At 39.9% G+C, this 16,652-nt stretch overlaps 2 protein-coding genes across 2 annotated transcripts; one reads left to right on the forward strand and one right to left on the reverse strand.

The window, feature by feature from the left end:
- Positions 1-2,294: 2,294 nt before the first annotated feature.
- Positions 2,295-12,668, forward strand: LOC108050338 (solute carrier organic anion transporter family member 4A1). Its single transcript, XM_017131973.1, has 7 exons — positions 2,295-2,578; positions 7,387-7,703; positions 7,764-7,932; positions 8,841-8,943; positions 10,417-11,349; positions 12,089-12,277; positions 12,340-12,668. Exons 1-7 carry the CDS (start codon positions 2,347-2,349, stop codon positions 12,461-12,463), a joined length of 2,067 nt encoding a protein of 688 aa, XP_016987462.1. The 5' UTR covers positions 2,295-2,346; the 3' UTR covers positions 12,464-12,668.
- LOC108036955 (prolyl 4-hydroxylase subunit alpha-1) lies at positions 12,652-16,423 on the reverse strand. The gene is made up of 8 exons (XM_044459726.1): positions 16,239-16,423; positions 16,024-16,178; positions 15,299-15,449; positions 15,049-15,245; positions 14,458-14,978; positions 14,349-14,393; positions 12,814-12,979; positions 12,652-12,757 (listed from the first exon to the last, which is right to left on the reverse strand). The coding sequence occupies exons 1-8, from the start codon at positions 16,295-16,297 to the stop codon at positions 12,699-12,701; spliced, it is 1,353 nt and encodes a 450-aa protein (XP_044315661.1). The 5' UTR covers positions 16,298-16,423; the 3' UTR covers positions 12,652-12,698.
- Positions 16,424-16,652: the final 229 nt, after the last annotated feature.

Below are 16,652 nucleotides of genomic sequence, written 5' to 3' on the forward strand. Positions count from 1 at the left end.
TGCTGATTTCTGGCGCCGTTTCAGCAACAGCCTCTTCTTCCATAAAAAGTAAAGTTTTGTTGATATTCAGTACTTTTGGGATTTTTTTGAAAAGAAGTTGCATTTTGGACCAAGTCAGCTATTTTAAAGGTAATACCAATCAATGTTAATAAATGAATTATTCAGGGATTGGATCAAAATAAATTGAGTCCTGGAACCCAGTTTTGTAATAGGGACAATTGTTTCTTGAAATTTTTTCTTCAAATATTTCTGAGGCCATTTTCCGTACGCCAGTCCGGGTAGAAAGGAGGAGCCTTTACTAGTTGGCTAACTTTTTATTAGCGGGGCAACTAAATTTTTTCGCAGGCCGATCAGTTGCTTTGCAACTGAGAGTGCCTATGTGAATGGGTCGCAACAACTCTTTCAAGCGGCTGTGTAGAAATGTAGTAGTCAGAGAGGTACACTTAAGACAATTTTGAAAAAAAATTCTTAAAAACCACTTAAGCCGACTTTAGTGATTCCGGTTAGCAGGCGTTCGAAATTAACAAATTATTCAAATAATTATAACTGAATCAACTAATTGTTTCTTAAATATTGGTGGTTAATCCTAATAATACACACGTAAAGTTAGGAGGAATGGGATTTTACAATATTCATAACACTGGATTTTTTTCACAAAAAAATAGTTGTTGATAAAAAATGTATTATTAACGAGAAATTCTAAGAGTATAAGAGTAGATAAAGGTATTTAATTTTAAATCGGTCAACTAAGACTTGCCAGTGTTACATATGTACATATGTGCCTGGCCCTCCCCAAAAAAGTGGGTTTCGAGAAAAACGCGTTTAAAGTATTACAAATTTGACCTAATGGGTAAAAAAAGTACAAGTTTGTTGTTTTTAATTTTTTGTTTTTTATTTGTTTTTGTTCTTTGGGATTTTGTAATATTTAAATACTATGGAATTACGTTTGTAATTAAATTAAAATTGGACATCTATATCATTTAGCTCCCATATAAAAATCAAAAAATTAAGAAAAAAAAAATAAAAACATTTTATTTTGCTGTTTTGCTATTTATCAAAATATTTCTTAGAGATTAATATTAATATAATTATTTACTATATCAGAATTACGCTTTTAGTTTTGTCAAAATCGGACAACAATATCATAGAGCTATCATATAGATACGATGGCAAAATGCAACGCAAAATCGACATAGTTTTATTGTTTTTAGTAATATAAAGATAGAAATCGAATTGCAATAACTGTAAGGGGATGTAAACTTCGGCTGGCCGAAGTTTGCTTCCATTCTTGTTTTAAAATGTTATATCACCATTAATAGACTAAATCTATCCAAAGCTATAATTTAAATTAAAAATATTGTAATATTTGTTAACACAACTTATTAATTGATTTATTTCGAATGTTCCCATAACGTTTTATGATATTAACCAATTTTTTTTTATGAAGTTCTGGATGTTAATATGAAAATAAAGATTGACAGAAATTATAACTAAGATATATAATCCACACATAATATAGATTTGTAAATGATTTAAGGGGAAAATGTACATATATTATTTTTTAGGCTTGCAACTTTGCATCCATTTAATGGAAGACTTAAATAATAAAAAAAAAAAATTTAAATTCCGACAAAAATTAACAAAATGGCGGACCTTTGAACATTTTTTTTGAAAATCGACTTCCAAAATAAATCGGCTATATCTTCAACAGTTTTTGAAATTTTCACTTGAAATTTTAAAGAAACATTCTTGAATAGTTATAGGTTCGAATTAAATAAAAAATAAATATCGATTTTTTGAAACCGAGAGTGGGGGGTCCACCTAAATAATCGTTATGAACATCTGAACGCTATAAAGTTTGATAAAATTTGGAGTTCAAATAAGCGTTTGCCAATTAAATGTCGTGTTTTCATAGCAAATAACAAGAACATTATCAGGTAAGTGTTGAATAAATATTTTCCAATGGGAATAAAATGATAATTTTCATCTGAAAAAGAACTCGGCTAACTCCCCGCCTTTCCCCATTACCACGAAATTTCCCAGATAATAAGGTTCGCGAAAGCAGCGTCATGACAACTGTTGATAATTCCGGCCCGTAGAGTAAGATGAGCTGAGTGGGAGTGTATTCGGACAGATTCATTCATGAATCCGAGATGCCCCGAGTGGGTAACAGCACAGCAGGGTTGGTCTCTGGCAACAGAGCCCTGTTAGCGCCGAGTCCTTAACAGAAAAGGCGGGCTGAGCTTCTGTCTGCGGCGGTTTGAAAATCTGAGCTCAGTCAGATTCCGCACGTCGTTCGGTGCGGATCGCAGAGGCGTTAATTGTGCGGGACAAGAAAGTGAAACAATGGCCGAGGCTAATATTGAGCTGGACTTGAGCACTGCCGTGGCACCCAAGTGCGCCAAAGTGCACAACAATAATAACAACAGTGCCCGCTCCAGTCGGGCTTCCTCCGGAGCAGTCTCGGATTCGGATACCCACCGATTCGGGTGGTGTGGATGGAATCCGTCGTGGCTGCAGCGCTTCTGTACCGCCAAGTGGGCTCTTTTCTGGCTCTGCTGGGGTGGTGCTCTGCAAGGTGAGGTGTCTGATATTGTCTCGTTCCGAATTACTTGCTTAATTCGGTTAAATGATTTGTCTCGAAAAACTTCTGCCCACGCTGGATTTTTGATTTTTGCGTGGACTGCTTCCCGGTGAAGCGTATAGCTCCGGGCAGCTAAAACTGTTTCACAGCGTGCATTGGAATATTTTTTTAAATTACCTTTATTTTCTACATTACACATGATATGTATTTCCGCGAAGAAAAAGCCAACCCAAATACAATGATTGTGCAAATTTATTCAATAACGATTTTAACATCAATTAATACCCGGAAATGAGTTCGTATCGAGCACAAACTCGAATCACTTTTTGACTTTAATAGGACGATGGGAGGAGAGAAAAAATAAAATATTATATATTGGTAAATAAGAAATTAATCTCATTTACGCCATCCCTTTAAGATTTTCTTATTTTTGGGCATTGAATAGCAATTTACGTCCTAAATATTGATTTGCCATATACACATAGACTCATTCCATATTTATTCAAAAAATTAAAATTAAATACAAAATTAATGCATTAATTAAATAATACAAAAAACAAGTTTGGTGCAACTCCTAGAATAAAATTTTTAAAAATATCCAGGGAAATTGTCCTGCTTCTCAAGGGCCTGCATTAAAATTGGCAAGGTCCAGGATCCATTTGTAGCTCCTTGAATCAATATTGAATCAACATGTCCATATTTTTCTTGATTACAAGACAAACTTTTGCCAGGGAAACTTTTAGCAGGCCTGTATCCGAGAAGTCTCGAGCCGGCTAAGACAATGCAGTGGCGAAGGCGACGAGGACATCCGCATCGCCTCATTAGCATCCAGGCCTTCCCAGTCTCGGCCAGCAGGTCTGTGTGCAACAGATAAGACTTCGACCAAGGAGCTGGGGCGGAGGTGGGACCCGGCTGGGGCTCCTGTGAATAGAAGCGAATTAAAAATTAATATCTGCCCGGAGCAGTCAGGGGAGCTGGAGCTGCAGACGCTCTAGCCCGAGGATGCATTAACCTCAAAAAATCACCGCACTTTGAATAGTTTGAAAGAACGGTAGAAGTGTAAATGGTCCCAGTTTAGACTACAGTTCCCGAGAGGTATGGAGGGTGTTTGGACCCCGGTCCCTTGACGTTGCCATAGGCGTGATTCCGGAGTGTGAGACGGCAGCAGCATAAATCAATACACTGTTAATCGCTGTTTACCCAACTCCAGATACCCGGCTGAGCCGAACTGTAGCCCATGACTACGGCTCAGATTCAGCCTCAATTTCCCACTTTAATGGGTTCAAGCGGTTAATTAAAATTCGCCAATTTCACGAAAGCTGACGACACGTTAGCATGTTCCGGGGGATTAGGCGGTGTTCCAGGGATTGGATGAAATCTGCAAAAGTGCACTCGCTGAATGGAGGGCAGTTTACCTCCTTTGGATGGCTGCCAGTAGAGGTTGAGATGCGAATGTGAAACACAATGGAAATCTAGCTAACTAAAATGATTATCCTTTTTTCGATAATTCTTAAAATATTTTATATAGAAAAACAAGAGAGAACGCTATAGTCGGGTGCTCCGACTATCAGATACCCGTTACTCAGGTAAAGGGAGTGCGAGGGAGATGGAGATAGAAACTTTGATCACGCATAACTTTTTAACGAATGGTCCGATTTGAAAATTTTCTTCTACATTTCGATAGGTATTAATAAACACAATAAAACTGCATTTTTACTTATCCGAAATATTTAAATTTTTAAAATCGTGTATAAGCGATTGTGGGCGTTAAAGGGGGCGTGGCACCATTTTGAAACAAACTTGCGCTGCGTAGGAACTTCTAAAATCTACATGCAAAATGCCAATCTTCTAGCTTTTATAGTTTCCGAGATCTCAGCGTTCATACGGACAGACAGACAGACAGACGGACAGACGGACAGACGGACAGACGGACATGGCTATATCAACTCAGGAGGTGATCCTGATCAAGAATATATATACTTTATAGGGTCGGAAACGCTTCCTTCTAGCTGTTACATACTTTTGCACGAATACAATATACCCTTTTACTCTACGAGTAACGGGTATAAATATGTTCTAAACTTTTAAATACCATTTTCAGATCTAGCTTTCAAAGAGTATAAGAAATCAACAATTATGTATATTTAGTGGTAAAATAAAAAATATTGTATGTTCTTTATGGAATATTTAAGATGAGACTGGTATCTAAAGCAAACTTTAAGTAACCTGAACTCAAATCAAAAAATATCTTTGAAACCGTAGTACCAGCTGCAGGTTTCACGAGAAATTGATTTAAAGAACTATAAAAAAAAGGATTGTCCCACCACGATCACTGTGGCAGTGACTCACGCGGACAACTCTGGCAGGATGTCTGCCCAGTTCCATATTTATGTCTTGACCGTGCCCGTGTGCTGTAAGCAAACTAAGTCCGTGCAGTTGCAGCAGCTCAAATGGCCTGCTAGCATCTGTTGCACTCGGCTGCTGGTTTGTTGTTTCCGCCTCTGACTGACCCCGACGTGGAACGCTTCCGATTGGATGTGGGTGACACTGAGTTGGCCTGCCCGCCCGTTGCTCGGCTTACGGATGCGGATGGGGTGGCACGTGACCGAAAATATTAATCAGTTGACACGGCATTAACATAAATCATCCGCAACAATTTTGAACTGCCGCGTTCCACTCTCGTCGTGCATCCAGTTCAAATTTTTATTGTTGTTTTTATGGCTCTGAATACAGCATCTTCCTATTGAAATGAGTAATGTAGCCAAATAACTCATATTCCGGTTGTAGAAATGGGAGTAACTCAGAACATGTGAACATGTCCATATTAAGGTCCCAGAGATGATCTTACATATATCTAATATAAGCCTGTTTATCTATGTAAGTCTTTCACGATATAGGGAATGAATTAAAATTTATTTTTTTCTAAATCTGTAGTAAAATTAAATTGAAATTAAATATTATTCAAACAATGGAGTGTAAATATGTTCTAAGTAAAAAAAACAATGCCAACCCTAACCTCACAAAAGTATTTTTTAATATTTTGTACGTATTACAATTTTTTTTGAACATTATTTCTTTAATCATGTCGAAAACAAAAAACAAGCTTGAACTTGAACTTAAACAAAATCAGCGTTTCACCTTTAACAAAGAACAGGTGAACAATAGGAGGTACTAGATAAACTACTAAATTGACATAATTGAACCTCCCCGAACCGGTCCATTGGTAATAACTCAAGTAGATCAAGGAATTCATCGAGCGACTAGCTCTGATTCAAAATGTTATAATGATCGAATCGTCGTAGGAATCCCTCATACCTTGTCTTATTTTATTGAGAATTTTGATGTGGATAACTTTACTGCTAATTAGGCAAACAGTTTTTATCTATGTATATCCCACACCACCCAGAAAGGGAGTAGTGCAATCGATGCACATGCAAAATCTGAGATTGTCACGTATCCAATGCAGCCGTCTGCACTTCACTCCGTGCTTCAACCCAAAGGTCACATACTGACTCCCGCTCCAAAGTATTAACTTCCCCGTCTCGAGGTTTCTATTGGGATTTATTAAATTATTGTACTTAGAGGGGTAAATGACTTGTAAGTGTCCCCGCCCACTAACAATACAGTTTTCCCGCTTCTTCTAAAGCTTCTCCCCGGATTTCTGTCACCTTTCCAACCGAAAATGACCAGAAGAGGTCTTCTTTCAGGCGAATATTGAAAAATAAATTGAATTCGTTGTAGAAAAAAATAAATATTCTAAGCAACAATGGCTTTGTAGTTGGGGGAGGGCGGTAGATATTTATTTATGATAGAAAATTCGCCTATGCTCTCAAAATCAATTTGTCGCACATATATTTAATTTATGACCCGCCCCTCAGCTCAACCCCCTCCCCCTCCACAACCAGGAGCTCTATCTTCCGCCCCATTCCCTTTCAACTGCCCTGAATTGTATGACAATCTGTTGACGGTCTGCGCTTCGGTCAGAACACAATGCTGGGGGATGACCCTCAGAAGAAAATACTGCACATTCGGAATAGTTATATTTTGTGGGAAAGACCAGGTTTACAAGGAACTCGCTGAGTAAACGTTTTTATTTCTGAGATCATATAATTTCGTTTTGTGTCGAATTAAAAATAGAGAAAATCAAAATTTAATTAACTTGAATATACTTGAAATATAAATAGTTTCTTTCCAGAATGAAACGAATAGGTGCGTCAATAATTTGTTAAAGATAATTCTAGTTTTCTTCCATTTTTAAACTTTTTAATTTAGTAAAGTCGCTATACTTTTTTGATTATCTTATTTATTTTATAATTTCAATGGTCAAAAAAAAAAAAACACAAAAAACGCATTTGTCGGAATGTCATCTAAGCAAGAATATAACAAGAAATAAAGCAAATATAGCAGCTTTTCAGCTGTTAAACAAATGAAATCGATCGTTCCTATGACAGCAATATGATATAGTCGTCCGATTTTTATAATTATTATATTTACTTTTAAAAATATTAACATAAAACTATCAATATTAAAATAGCACCACAGAACGAACAAGAAACGCTATAGTCGGGTGTAACGACTTTTTGTTACCCTTGACTCTGGTAAGTAATTTTACCAAAACAACTCTGCCTTCAGAAAAATGGTGTTCCGCTATTAAAATCTTAAGACAATTGTCCAAGCTAAAATGGTCCTTAAATCAGGAAACCCCAAAACTCTACAACCCTTCTACCTTAAAACAAGGCTCATTAAACTATGGATTTCTTTGAGTGTATGCCCAACTCTGTTTAAATTCTTTGTTATTCCAGGTCTGATAGTGAACGGACTGATCAACGTGTCCATTTCCACGATCGAGCGTCGCTTTGGGCTGCGCTCCCGGCAGATGGGATTGGTAGCCAGTGGCTATGACCTGGCCTCGTTCGCCTGCCTGGTTCCGGTAACCTATTATGGCGGACGGAGAGGAGCCTCCAAGCCTCGCTTCATCGCCATTGGGCTGATAGTGATGGGCCTCGGATCGCTGGTCTTCCTGCTGCCGAACTTCCTGGTGGGCAACTACCGGGCCACCATTGCCGAGGCGAATGTGTGCGAGCAGTCGGGATTGCAGTCCAACTCCAGCCAGGCAGTGGTACGGACTCTTGGTGAGCGACATGGGGACCTGTCCCGACTAATTCCCATATCCTTGCAGACCTCCTGCGAGCTTAACGGCCTGGGCGAGGGGGAGAGTCTAACCTGGACGGTCTGGCTGTTCCTGGGGGCCCAACTGCTCCACGGAGCCGGAGCCTCGCCCCTCTTCACGCTGGGCGTCACTTATATCGATGAGAACGTCTCCAAGAAGATGTCATCTGTTTACTTGGGTAAGTTGCAAACGACACAGACACAGAAACAGAAACAGACACAGACGTTGATAAGACGCGCAAAAACTTTTGTCTGTCGCAGTCGCACAACAAATGAAGTATGCACAAATACCCACACTTCTGGCGGTTCGGTCCTTATGCCATATCAAAGTATCTGCTAGTTGCTCTCACACATGCATATTTATTCGCCTTATTGCCAATCGACGTCGGCTACAAAGGGAGTAAACACTATTTACTGTTTGCCCCCAAGCCGCTCCGATCCCAATCCCGCCGGGGGTTGGGGGTTGGGTCTTGTGTCAGCCGGCTTCCTTCCCCCTGCTGACCCAGTTTTAAGGAGCCCGATTGTTGCTGACTCAGTTGAGACGCGGGTCTGGGGCAGAGCCAACGGCAGCTGAATTTATTGGCTCTTAGTTAGGTTTATCGTGCCATCGAAAGACGACTGTGAAATTATCAAACCCGTCCAGCATCAGCTCTTCGCCGCTTTGGATATCGCTGTCTGGCTTTGAGACAATTGAAATCCGCCGATTCGAGACTCACTGGGGTGGTGAGGCAGCCCCCAGGAAGTGATTGCACGGTGCGGCTCAAAGATAGATAAACAAATAAATGCTCAATCGGCGAAATGTCTACCCAACTCTAAATATTGTCAGCAGTTTTGATCCTACAGTTGATCTCGCATTTGTATCATTAAATGCCAATGAAAGGATAATTTCTGTTGTCCATACATTATAGAAATGTAACCACATTCAGTCATAAAAAAATGCCCTCAAATTTAACAACACTTGATCAATTTTCTAATGCAAACTTAGATGTAGCTGTCTGATAATGATGATATGGTATGACTTGTTGACAACCTGCACCGATGGCATGTCGTTGGGTGTTGAAACTTAATTTAGAGTTTGTTTTTGCAGGCATCTACTACACCATGGCCACCGTGGGACCTGCGATTGGATACGTTTTCGGCGGGCAATTGCTGCTTATCTATACGGATTGGATGAGCGTGGATCCAATCCAGTAAGTGCATCCTAGTAATGACTCATACATAGTGCGTCTGATAAGCTAGCCTTGATTGTTATTAATCGCTCGACTTCGCTCGACCGTCAAGTGGGTGAGTGGGTGCTGATGGAGATAAAGAGCAGGTGACTTTAACACCAGTCGTTGGGTGGGAAAATGGCAGGGGTGGCTGCCGCTGAGCTTATTTGTTACCCGGCAACGGAAAATGCCACAAAGCACCTCGCCGTGTAAATATCTCCAGAGAGTAATAAAACAACATTCCCGCTGACATCGAGGAAATAAGGTGCGAACGGGAATGAGCGCTTGTTTGATTCACCTTGAAGGGGCAGGGGGGTGGGAAGGAACCAGGCTCGCAAGGATTGCCCTTTTCCACAGCAGAAAGCCATCTGCATCCGCGTGCGCCTGGATACAACCGCATGGCTTATTGTCAAGGAGATGCCATAAGTCATAATGTCTGCTGAGCCTCGCCCCCCTCCCCCTCCCCCGCGTTCGTAAACAATGCCGAGAACATGAAAATTTTGTTTATGATTTTGTACATGTTTACGAGCGGTTAGAGCTAAAAAAAATTATTTGGGCGACCTTTTGTAGCCACAGTATAAATTCCGATTTCAGTTAATTTGGCAAGCCGGAAAAGTAGGACCAAAAAAGGCAATTTTTTTTATTTCAAGCCCCTTTTAAATAATGAGTATTTTTACAGTCTATCAGAAGGTATTATAATTTCAGTTGACCCTTTAATGTACTCAAATATATTTTTGGTCAGCATCACCAGGCGAGTCGATTTAGCCATGTCCGCCTGACGAACGCGTCTTTATTCAAATCGTCTCTCAGATTTAAGGCGATTTGACTAAAAGTTTCCGAAAAGTCTTCTGTATATTGCAGTTGATATATATATATATATATATTAGTAAATATTATATATGGATATAAGGAGTATGTGTGTAAGGACCTACTTTTAACAACTTATATTGTATAACGTTGAATTTAAAACACCAGAATTAGTTTTTTTGAAAAGGAGTTTTATGGATTGGACATTGGATTCACTTATAGATACTGCTGCCTTTGATAAAAAATTTACTCAACTGACATGACGGGAAATGAGTAATTTTAAGGAAACTTTGACACTATTTTGCCATTCCTAAAATATAAAATAAAATTTTGATGTTTTTAAATACTTTTATTGCATACCAAGAAATTATATTACTAAAAAAATGTTGTATAAAAAATCCTTTTCAAAATTAATGGCTTATTCCAATGACAAGGACAATTGTTCAGGTCGGGAACCATTTTAATATAATGCGTTGGTAAATTGAGTTTAGTTTTAGCAAAAAAAAATTCCATTTATATAAGCCACATAATTCAAAATATCATTAAACAGAAATTGGGATCACAAATATTGTGGGAAAAGTGCAATTTGCTCGTAAAAAATAATTGTATAATATTCCTCTGTAAATAATCTATTTTTACCCCTTGCAGACTTAGCCTGACCAGCGACAGTAAGGTGTGGATCGGAGCCTGGTGGCTGGGCTTTATTTTCGCAGCTGCCATGTGCCTTCTAATCGCCCTGCCCATTTTCGGATATCCGAAACTGCTTCCCGGGGCGGAGAAGCTGGAAAGGGTTTCCGAGGCGCATGCCACCACCGCGGGTACGGATAAGCCCAGTGAAGTGGCCAGTGGACTGTCTCAGATTCCCCGTGCTGTACTCGGTCTGCTGGGGAACCCCACTTTCTTCTTCCTGAACCTGGCCGGGGCCACTGAGGGCCTGGTCATAGCCGGATTCGCCGCCTTCCTGCCCAAGCAAATCGAAAACCAGTTTAGCATTTCGCCCATGCACTCCGCCCTGGTGATGGGCCTCATCACGGTTCCTGCGGGTGGTGGTGGCACCTTTCTCGGCGGCTACCTGGTGAAGAAGTGGAATCTGGCCTGCAGTGGAATCATCAAGATGTGCCTGATGGCCACCGTGGTGGCGACACTTTTCACCACCTGCTTCCTGGTGTCGTGTCCAAATCCGAAGTTCGCTGGAGTCACCGCAGGATATGGCCTAGGAGCCAGGAGCGATCCACCCACTTTGGAGGCTGGATGTAACTCCAACTGCGGCTGCAGTCGGAAGAACTATGACCCGATCTGCGGCATCAATGGCGTCATGTACTACAGTCCGTGCTTCGCAGGATGTGCCCAGGAGGCGCATGCGGACAGTCTGAAGCGCTACCACAACTGCAGCTGCATCGGAGGCGTTGGCTGGGTGGACGAGGGCGGGGCCGGCCATCCCACCTCCGGTTCAGAGCCAGATGCCACCAACCTGAAGTGCGACTCCACATGCAGAAGCCTCCCGCTCTTCGTGGGCCTCTGCTTCATCCTGATGGTCTTCACGTTCCTCGCCACAATGCCCGCTTTATCGGCCACATTGAGGTGAGTGTGGTTTTCGCTCTTTATAATCATTAACATCTTGAACATTAAATCCATATGGCTCGATCAAATGAATGATCAAATTAAACATAAATGTGCCAAATTTTGAGCGGGACTCAGTCCAGAGGATTTTCTTTCAAGAAGTTCAGGCTCAATTTAAGCAAGTCTTTGTTCAAATAAATTATATTCATCGGTTTTACAGGCTTACCTATTTTAAAGGTTCTGTGTCAAAACTAAGGTGGCTAAGGTTCTTCCCCAAAATGTCTCAAAAGATTTTTATGTTCAATCAAGAAATAGTTAAATTGACAAGCGAAACTGGTTTTGTTGCAGTTGGATTCCATGATAAGAAAAATTAGGATTTTTAATAACAAAAAACGGTGGAATTGACGTGTATTTTTGAGGGTCCATTTTTTAAAAGTCCGATTTTAGCAACTAAACTTGGTCGGACTCTTGTAGTTTTTTATTAAAACCTGCACTAGCCGAAGGAGTTCTGGAAAAGGGACAGATGAAAGCTTTGTTATAATTTATGAAAAAACCAATTATTGTTAGATTACCAAAGGAAGTAAGACAAAATAGACGAAACGTTTGTGCAATGGTTATGGTTGTTGTTAACCAAAATCAATATTTGAGTAAATATTTGAGTACCCCAAATGATAATGCCTTTCCTTCCGGAGATAGGCTTGTTGGGGAATCATTTATCCGGCTAAGGATACCTATCAGCATAAATTACTTTTGCTTGCAGATGTGTTCAGGATGACCAGCGATCCTTCGCTCTAGGCCTCCAGTGGATCAAGGTTCGATTGTTGGGCACCATACCAGCTCCACTAATATTCGGAGCACTGATCGACGAGAGTTGCATTTTGTGGCAGGAGTCCTGCGATAAGGAGGGTGGAGGAGCTTGTCTCGTCTACGACAATTTCTATATCAGCCGGTGAGATTAAGAGTGTTGATATATCAAAATAATGGTCACCACTTTTATAAACATTTCTACAGCTATATGTGGATATTGGCGTTGATCTGCAAACTGGGTTCTGTGGTATTCTTCTTGTGCGCCTGGTGGTTTTATGTGCCACCCAGTAAGGCCTTAAATGCAAAAGGCAAGGAAGACGTTAATTGAGGACTGACCACAACAACAATCGAACTGAAACTTAAAATAATAATCCAGCCAGTCATGTGGCTCATATTGTGGCTCATCATTAACTGGCTTTAACCAATTAATTATGGACTTAAGGAATCTTATAAGATATAACATTAGCTCTTCGCAACATCATTTTCCATTTGACCTAACTAATAAAAGTATGTGTGTAGCTTTAAAATCGAAATTGCTTTAATTCAAGTATCTTTGGAATGTTCTACTTGTAGCAGGGCTTCCTAAACATCTGCTCATAGTTTAACATGCTCTTAACTAGCACTAAAAATAAACAATTTATAATATTTATCTTGAGAACGTTTTTGGTAAGAACTGACCCCATCGGCTGCCAACAATCGTGGGGCAAACGGCGTGTCTGGTCAACAGATTCGGTTCGCCGTCATTGTGTAGATTGTACCAGAATAGGGCGGAACCCTTCCTCGGCTGGATGGCGATTTTGGCTTCCGGAAAAATAGTGGCACCACCAACTGGAACATCGGACATCTGGAGAAGGTTGTCGCAGAATAAAAGTGAAAAATAAATAATTAATTTAAGATTTAAAAGGATTGAGTGGAGAATACTTTATAAAACATGATAGTTCGAATGTGAGACAAGAAAGGTAGCAATCTTCGGCAAGCCGAAGTTTATATACCCTTGCAGTTATTACAAAACGACTACATTTCGATTTCTATGCCTATATTACTAAAAACAAAGAAGCTATGTTGATTTTGCGCTTCATTTTGCCTTCGTTTCCATGGCAGCTATATGATATTGTTGTCCGATTTTGACAAAACTAAAAGCGTAATTCTGATAAAGTAAATAATTACTACTCAAAGAAATATTTGGATAAATAGAAAATCAGCAAAATAAAAATTGTTTTTTATTTTTAATTTTTCGATTTTTCTATGGAAGCCTTATGATAAATATGTCAGATTTTAATTTAATAACAAGAGAGAACGCTACAGTCGGGTGCCCCGACTATCAGATACCCGTTACTCAGGTAAAGGGAGTGCGAGGGAGATGGAGATAGAAACTTTGATCACGGATAACTTTTTAACGAATGGTCCGATTTGAAAAATTTCTTCTACATTTCGATAGGTATTGATAAACACAATAAAACTGCATTTTTACTTTTCCGAAATATTTAAATTTTTAAAATCGTATATAAGCGATTGTGGGCGTTAAAGGGGGCGTGGCACCATTTTGAAACAAACTTGCGCTGCGTAGGAACTCCTAGAATCTGCATGCAAAATGCCAATCTTCTAGCTTTTATAGTTTCCGAGATCTCAGCGTTCATACGGACGGACAGACAGACGGACAGACGGACAGACGGACATGGCTATATCGACTCGGCTAGTGACCCTGATCAAGAATATATATACTTTATAGGGTCGGAAACGCTTCCTTCTAGCTGTTACATACTTTTGCACGAATACAATATACCCTTTTACTCTACGAGTAACGGGTATAAAAACCGAAATTCCATAGTATTTAAATACTACCAAATCCCAAAAAACAAACAACAAATTAAAAACAACAAAGTTATACTTTTTTAAATTTTTTTCCGATTGTTCCTATGGGAGCTTTATGATATAGTCGCACCTGCAATAGAAAGACAACTTTTGGGAAAGTTTCAAGCAGATACCTTTAAAACTTAGGGACTAGTTTGCGGAAAAAAGGACGGACGGTCAGACGGACGGACATGGCTAGATCGACTCTCCTGGTGATGCTGATCAAGAATATATATACTTTTAAACTTTTGACTGAAATTATAATACTCTCTGCAAGGGTTTAAAAACATAACAACTTTTTTAGCTGTAGGTTTGAAATCGGTGACCTTAAATTTGCTTTTGATATAAAAAGAGATACTTACGTAGAACAAAAATGTAAATAACCGATCCCCTTCCTCGAGCAGTTCCTAATAGAATAGCGAATATTTATTTGCAATGAATATATGACTGTGTGTACAACAGGTCACTTGCCGGATGAAGTTTAAGGTCCTTGTAGTCGCTGTGCTCTGGAAAGTAGCCGCCCAGGCCATAGTTGATTCTGGCCAATGAAGTTGTATTGCCAACATCCAGACCCGAAATATCCGCCATGCGATTTACCAATGCCTTGTCCAACTTGCCGCCATCGTCTTCGGTAACTTGGACGTGGAAAAGGCGATTTACCTCGACTTCATGGTTGTCGTTCTCAGTGGTGCCCTGAGTCATCTCGTCTCGGGTCAAGTTCGTCAGTTGAGCGATCTCGCTGTCATAGATCACGTCGTGATATAGCCAGATGAGCGGGTTTCGGCTGATCTCCTCCTCCTTTAAGGGGGCATATCGCATAAATGGAGTTGCAGTGCTATTGTAGCGACACACCAACTGAGGACCTGGGGGAAACTTCCCCCTGCATCCCAGTTCCACGGCCGTGGGAGCTGGTGTTGCCTTTAAATGGATCAGTGGAAGCGTTGGGTCTTGGGACAGTTCCCTCAGATAGTCACTTAAGTTGCCGACAGAACCTGAAGTTTAAAACGTAATTTTAAAAGTAACATTTTATCATAATAAGGGGCACATTATTATCATACTCGCCTTCTTGAAGCCGACTTATTATGAACATTTTTCGAAGCTCTTCTCGTTGTGGGACATAGAGTTCTCCAAACATACTATTATGGGGCTCCGTTATAGTACTCAAAGCTAGTCGGTACCACTGAGCAGCTCGTCTAAATTCTGATCGCTTGTACATATAGTCTGCTAGGGCCAGACAATCGGGTGAAGTCATTGGGGTTCTATAAGAGTACCTATTTCAGCCACTAAGCTTAAACCTAATTCGCAGTCTTACTGGAGTTGTTGGGCTGCCACAAGACCCTTGGCCATATCCGATGACTTCAGGTCATAGAAGTGCTCTATTCTATCCATTCCGAACAAGGCCTCTTGCATATCCTCTGCGTTGGGAGTACGATTTACAAGTTTATGCATTTCCTCATTCGGAACTGAAAATCAACCAGTGAGATTTAGATTTTTTTTTTTTTTTTTTTTTTTTTTTTCGCGCGGAGTCCTACGGCCCACTTACCCGCCCAACCGACCGAGGGGCGCAGCCGTGTATCGTACGGCACGATTCGCGATAGCATAGACGCGAGATAGGAAAATAAAGGTAAAGGTCCGGGGAAAACAGTAATAGTTAGATCAATCTTGTGCCAATGAAGCAAGTATTAATCGTTTTAGGAGCGGCAGAGAGTCAAGATTTGATATTACAGGAAAAAGTCTATTATAGTCAGAACATAATACTCTGAAAGGCTCATGCAAGGCATAGTTAGATCTACAATGATTTAAAATTAGGGGAATATAATTTCTAGTTAATCTACTTGGCACAGAAAAGTTTAGCCGACTTAACAAGTCGGGGCAGTCAATATCACCATGTATAAGGTTATAAATAAAGATAGTACCAAGCATCGTTCTACGGTTGGCTAGGGATGGTAAATTAATCAAAAGAAGTCTACTAGAATAAGAAGGTAAGATAAGATTTGCATCCCAGTTTAGGCGCCGTATTGTTATTGTTTCTCATACCTTTCACACTTTCTTGATTTCTGATGTAAGCAATAACCTTGGGCCAATCCTCACGTGTTCTTCTTACAAGGCGAATAGAATTTAAGGGATTAGACACATAGTGAATCCGGTCTGCTTTACTAACAAGATGTCCATTTTCTATGGAGTCAATGTATCTGGGATGGGAAGGGCTACTGTCGGTTTATTTGTTATGGACAGAATGCTTAATATCATACACTCTGAGAGTTTCTACTTTATGTTGCAGGGAGCTAATAAAGTTGCTCAAATGCTCCATATAGGAGTTTTCAATCTCCCGGAGTTCTGACAGGGCTCGAATTGAACTTGAGTAGATTATATGCTTAGGGTCATCTTTACTGGTCTCTTTTGTTGCACAAAAAGTTGATGCGAGTATAAATATTAATTTAAATAGAATATAAACCAACATACGAAGCAACATTCTAGAGAATAATATTTTGTATTTCGACGTACCTAAATTTAAATAGTTACTTTTAAAATTAATTAACACGGTATATTAGTTACGCTTTCTGCTGATTGTAAGGTAATGTGCTTACACTCGAAAAGAAAAAGGTCGGAAGTTATAAAATCGCAATTAAATGCAGAAAATTTTACTTAGTTTTAAAAACTTTAGA

Source organism: Drosophila rhopaloa, unplaced genomic scaffold (genome assembly GCF_018152115.1).
Source record: "Drosophila rhopaloa isolate 14029-0021.01 unplaced genomic scaffold, ASM1815211v1 contig_2, whole genome shotgun sequence".
Lineage (NCBI taxonomy): Eukaryota > Metazoa > Arthropoda > Insecta > Diptera > Drosophilidae > Drosophila > Drosophila rhopaloa.

Excerpts from the sequence above, each read along its gene's own strand:
- LOC108050338 (XM_017131973.1), top strand. The coding sequence starts at position 2,347 with ATGGCCGAGGCTAATATTGAGCTGGACTTGAGCACTGCCGTGGCACCC. Across the intron at positions 7,933-8,840 it reads GATGTCATCTGTTTACTTGG|GCATCTACTACACCATGGCC; the intron begins GTAAGTTGCAAA and ends TTGTTTTTGCAG. Across the intron at positions 8,944-10,416 it reads ATGAGCGTGGATCCAATCCA|ACTTAGCCTGACCAGCGACA; the intron begins GTAAGTGCATCC and ends TACCCCTTGCAG.
- LOC108036955 (XM_044459726.1), bottom strand. The coding sequence starts at position 16,297 with ATGGAGCATTTGAGCAACTTTATTAGCTCCCTGCAACATAAAGTAGAA. Across the intron at positions 15,450-16,023 it reads AAATCAAGAAAGTGTGAAAG|TTCCGAATGAGGAAATGCAT; the intron begins GTATGAGAAACA and ends GTTGATTTTCAG. Across the intron at positions 12,758-12,813 it reads GATTGTTGGCAGCCGATGGG|TGCTAGTTAAGAGCATGTTA; the intron begins GTCAGTTCTTAC and ends GTTTATTTTTAG.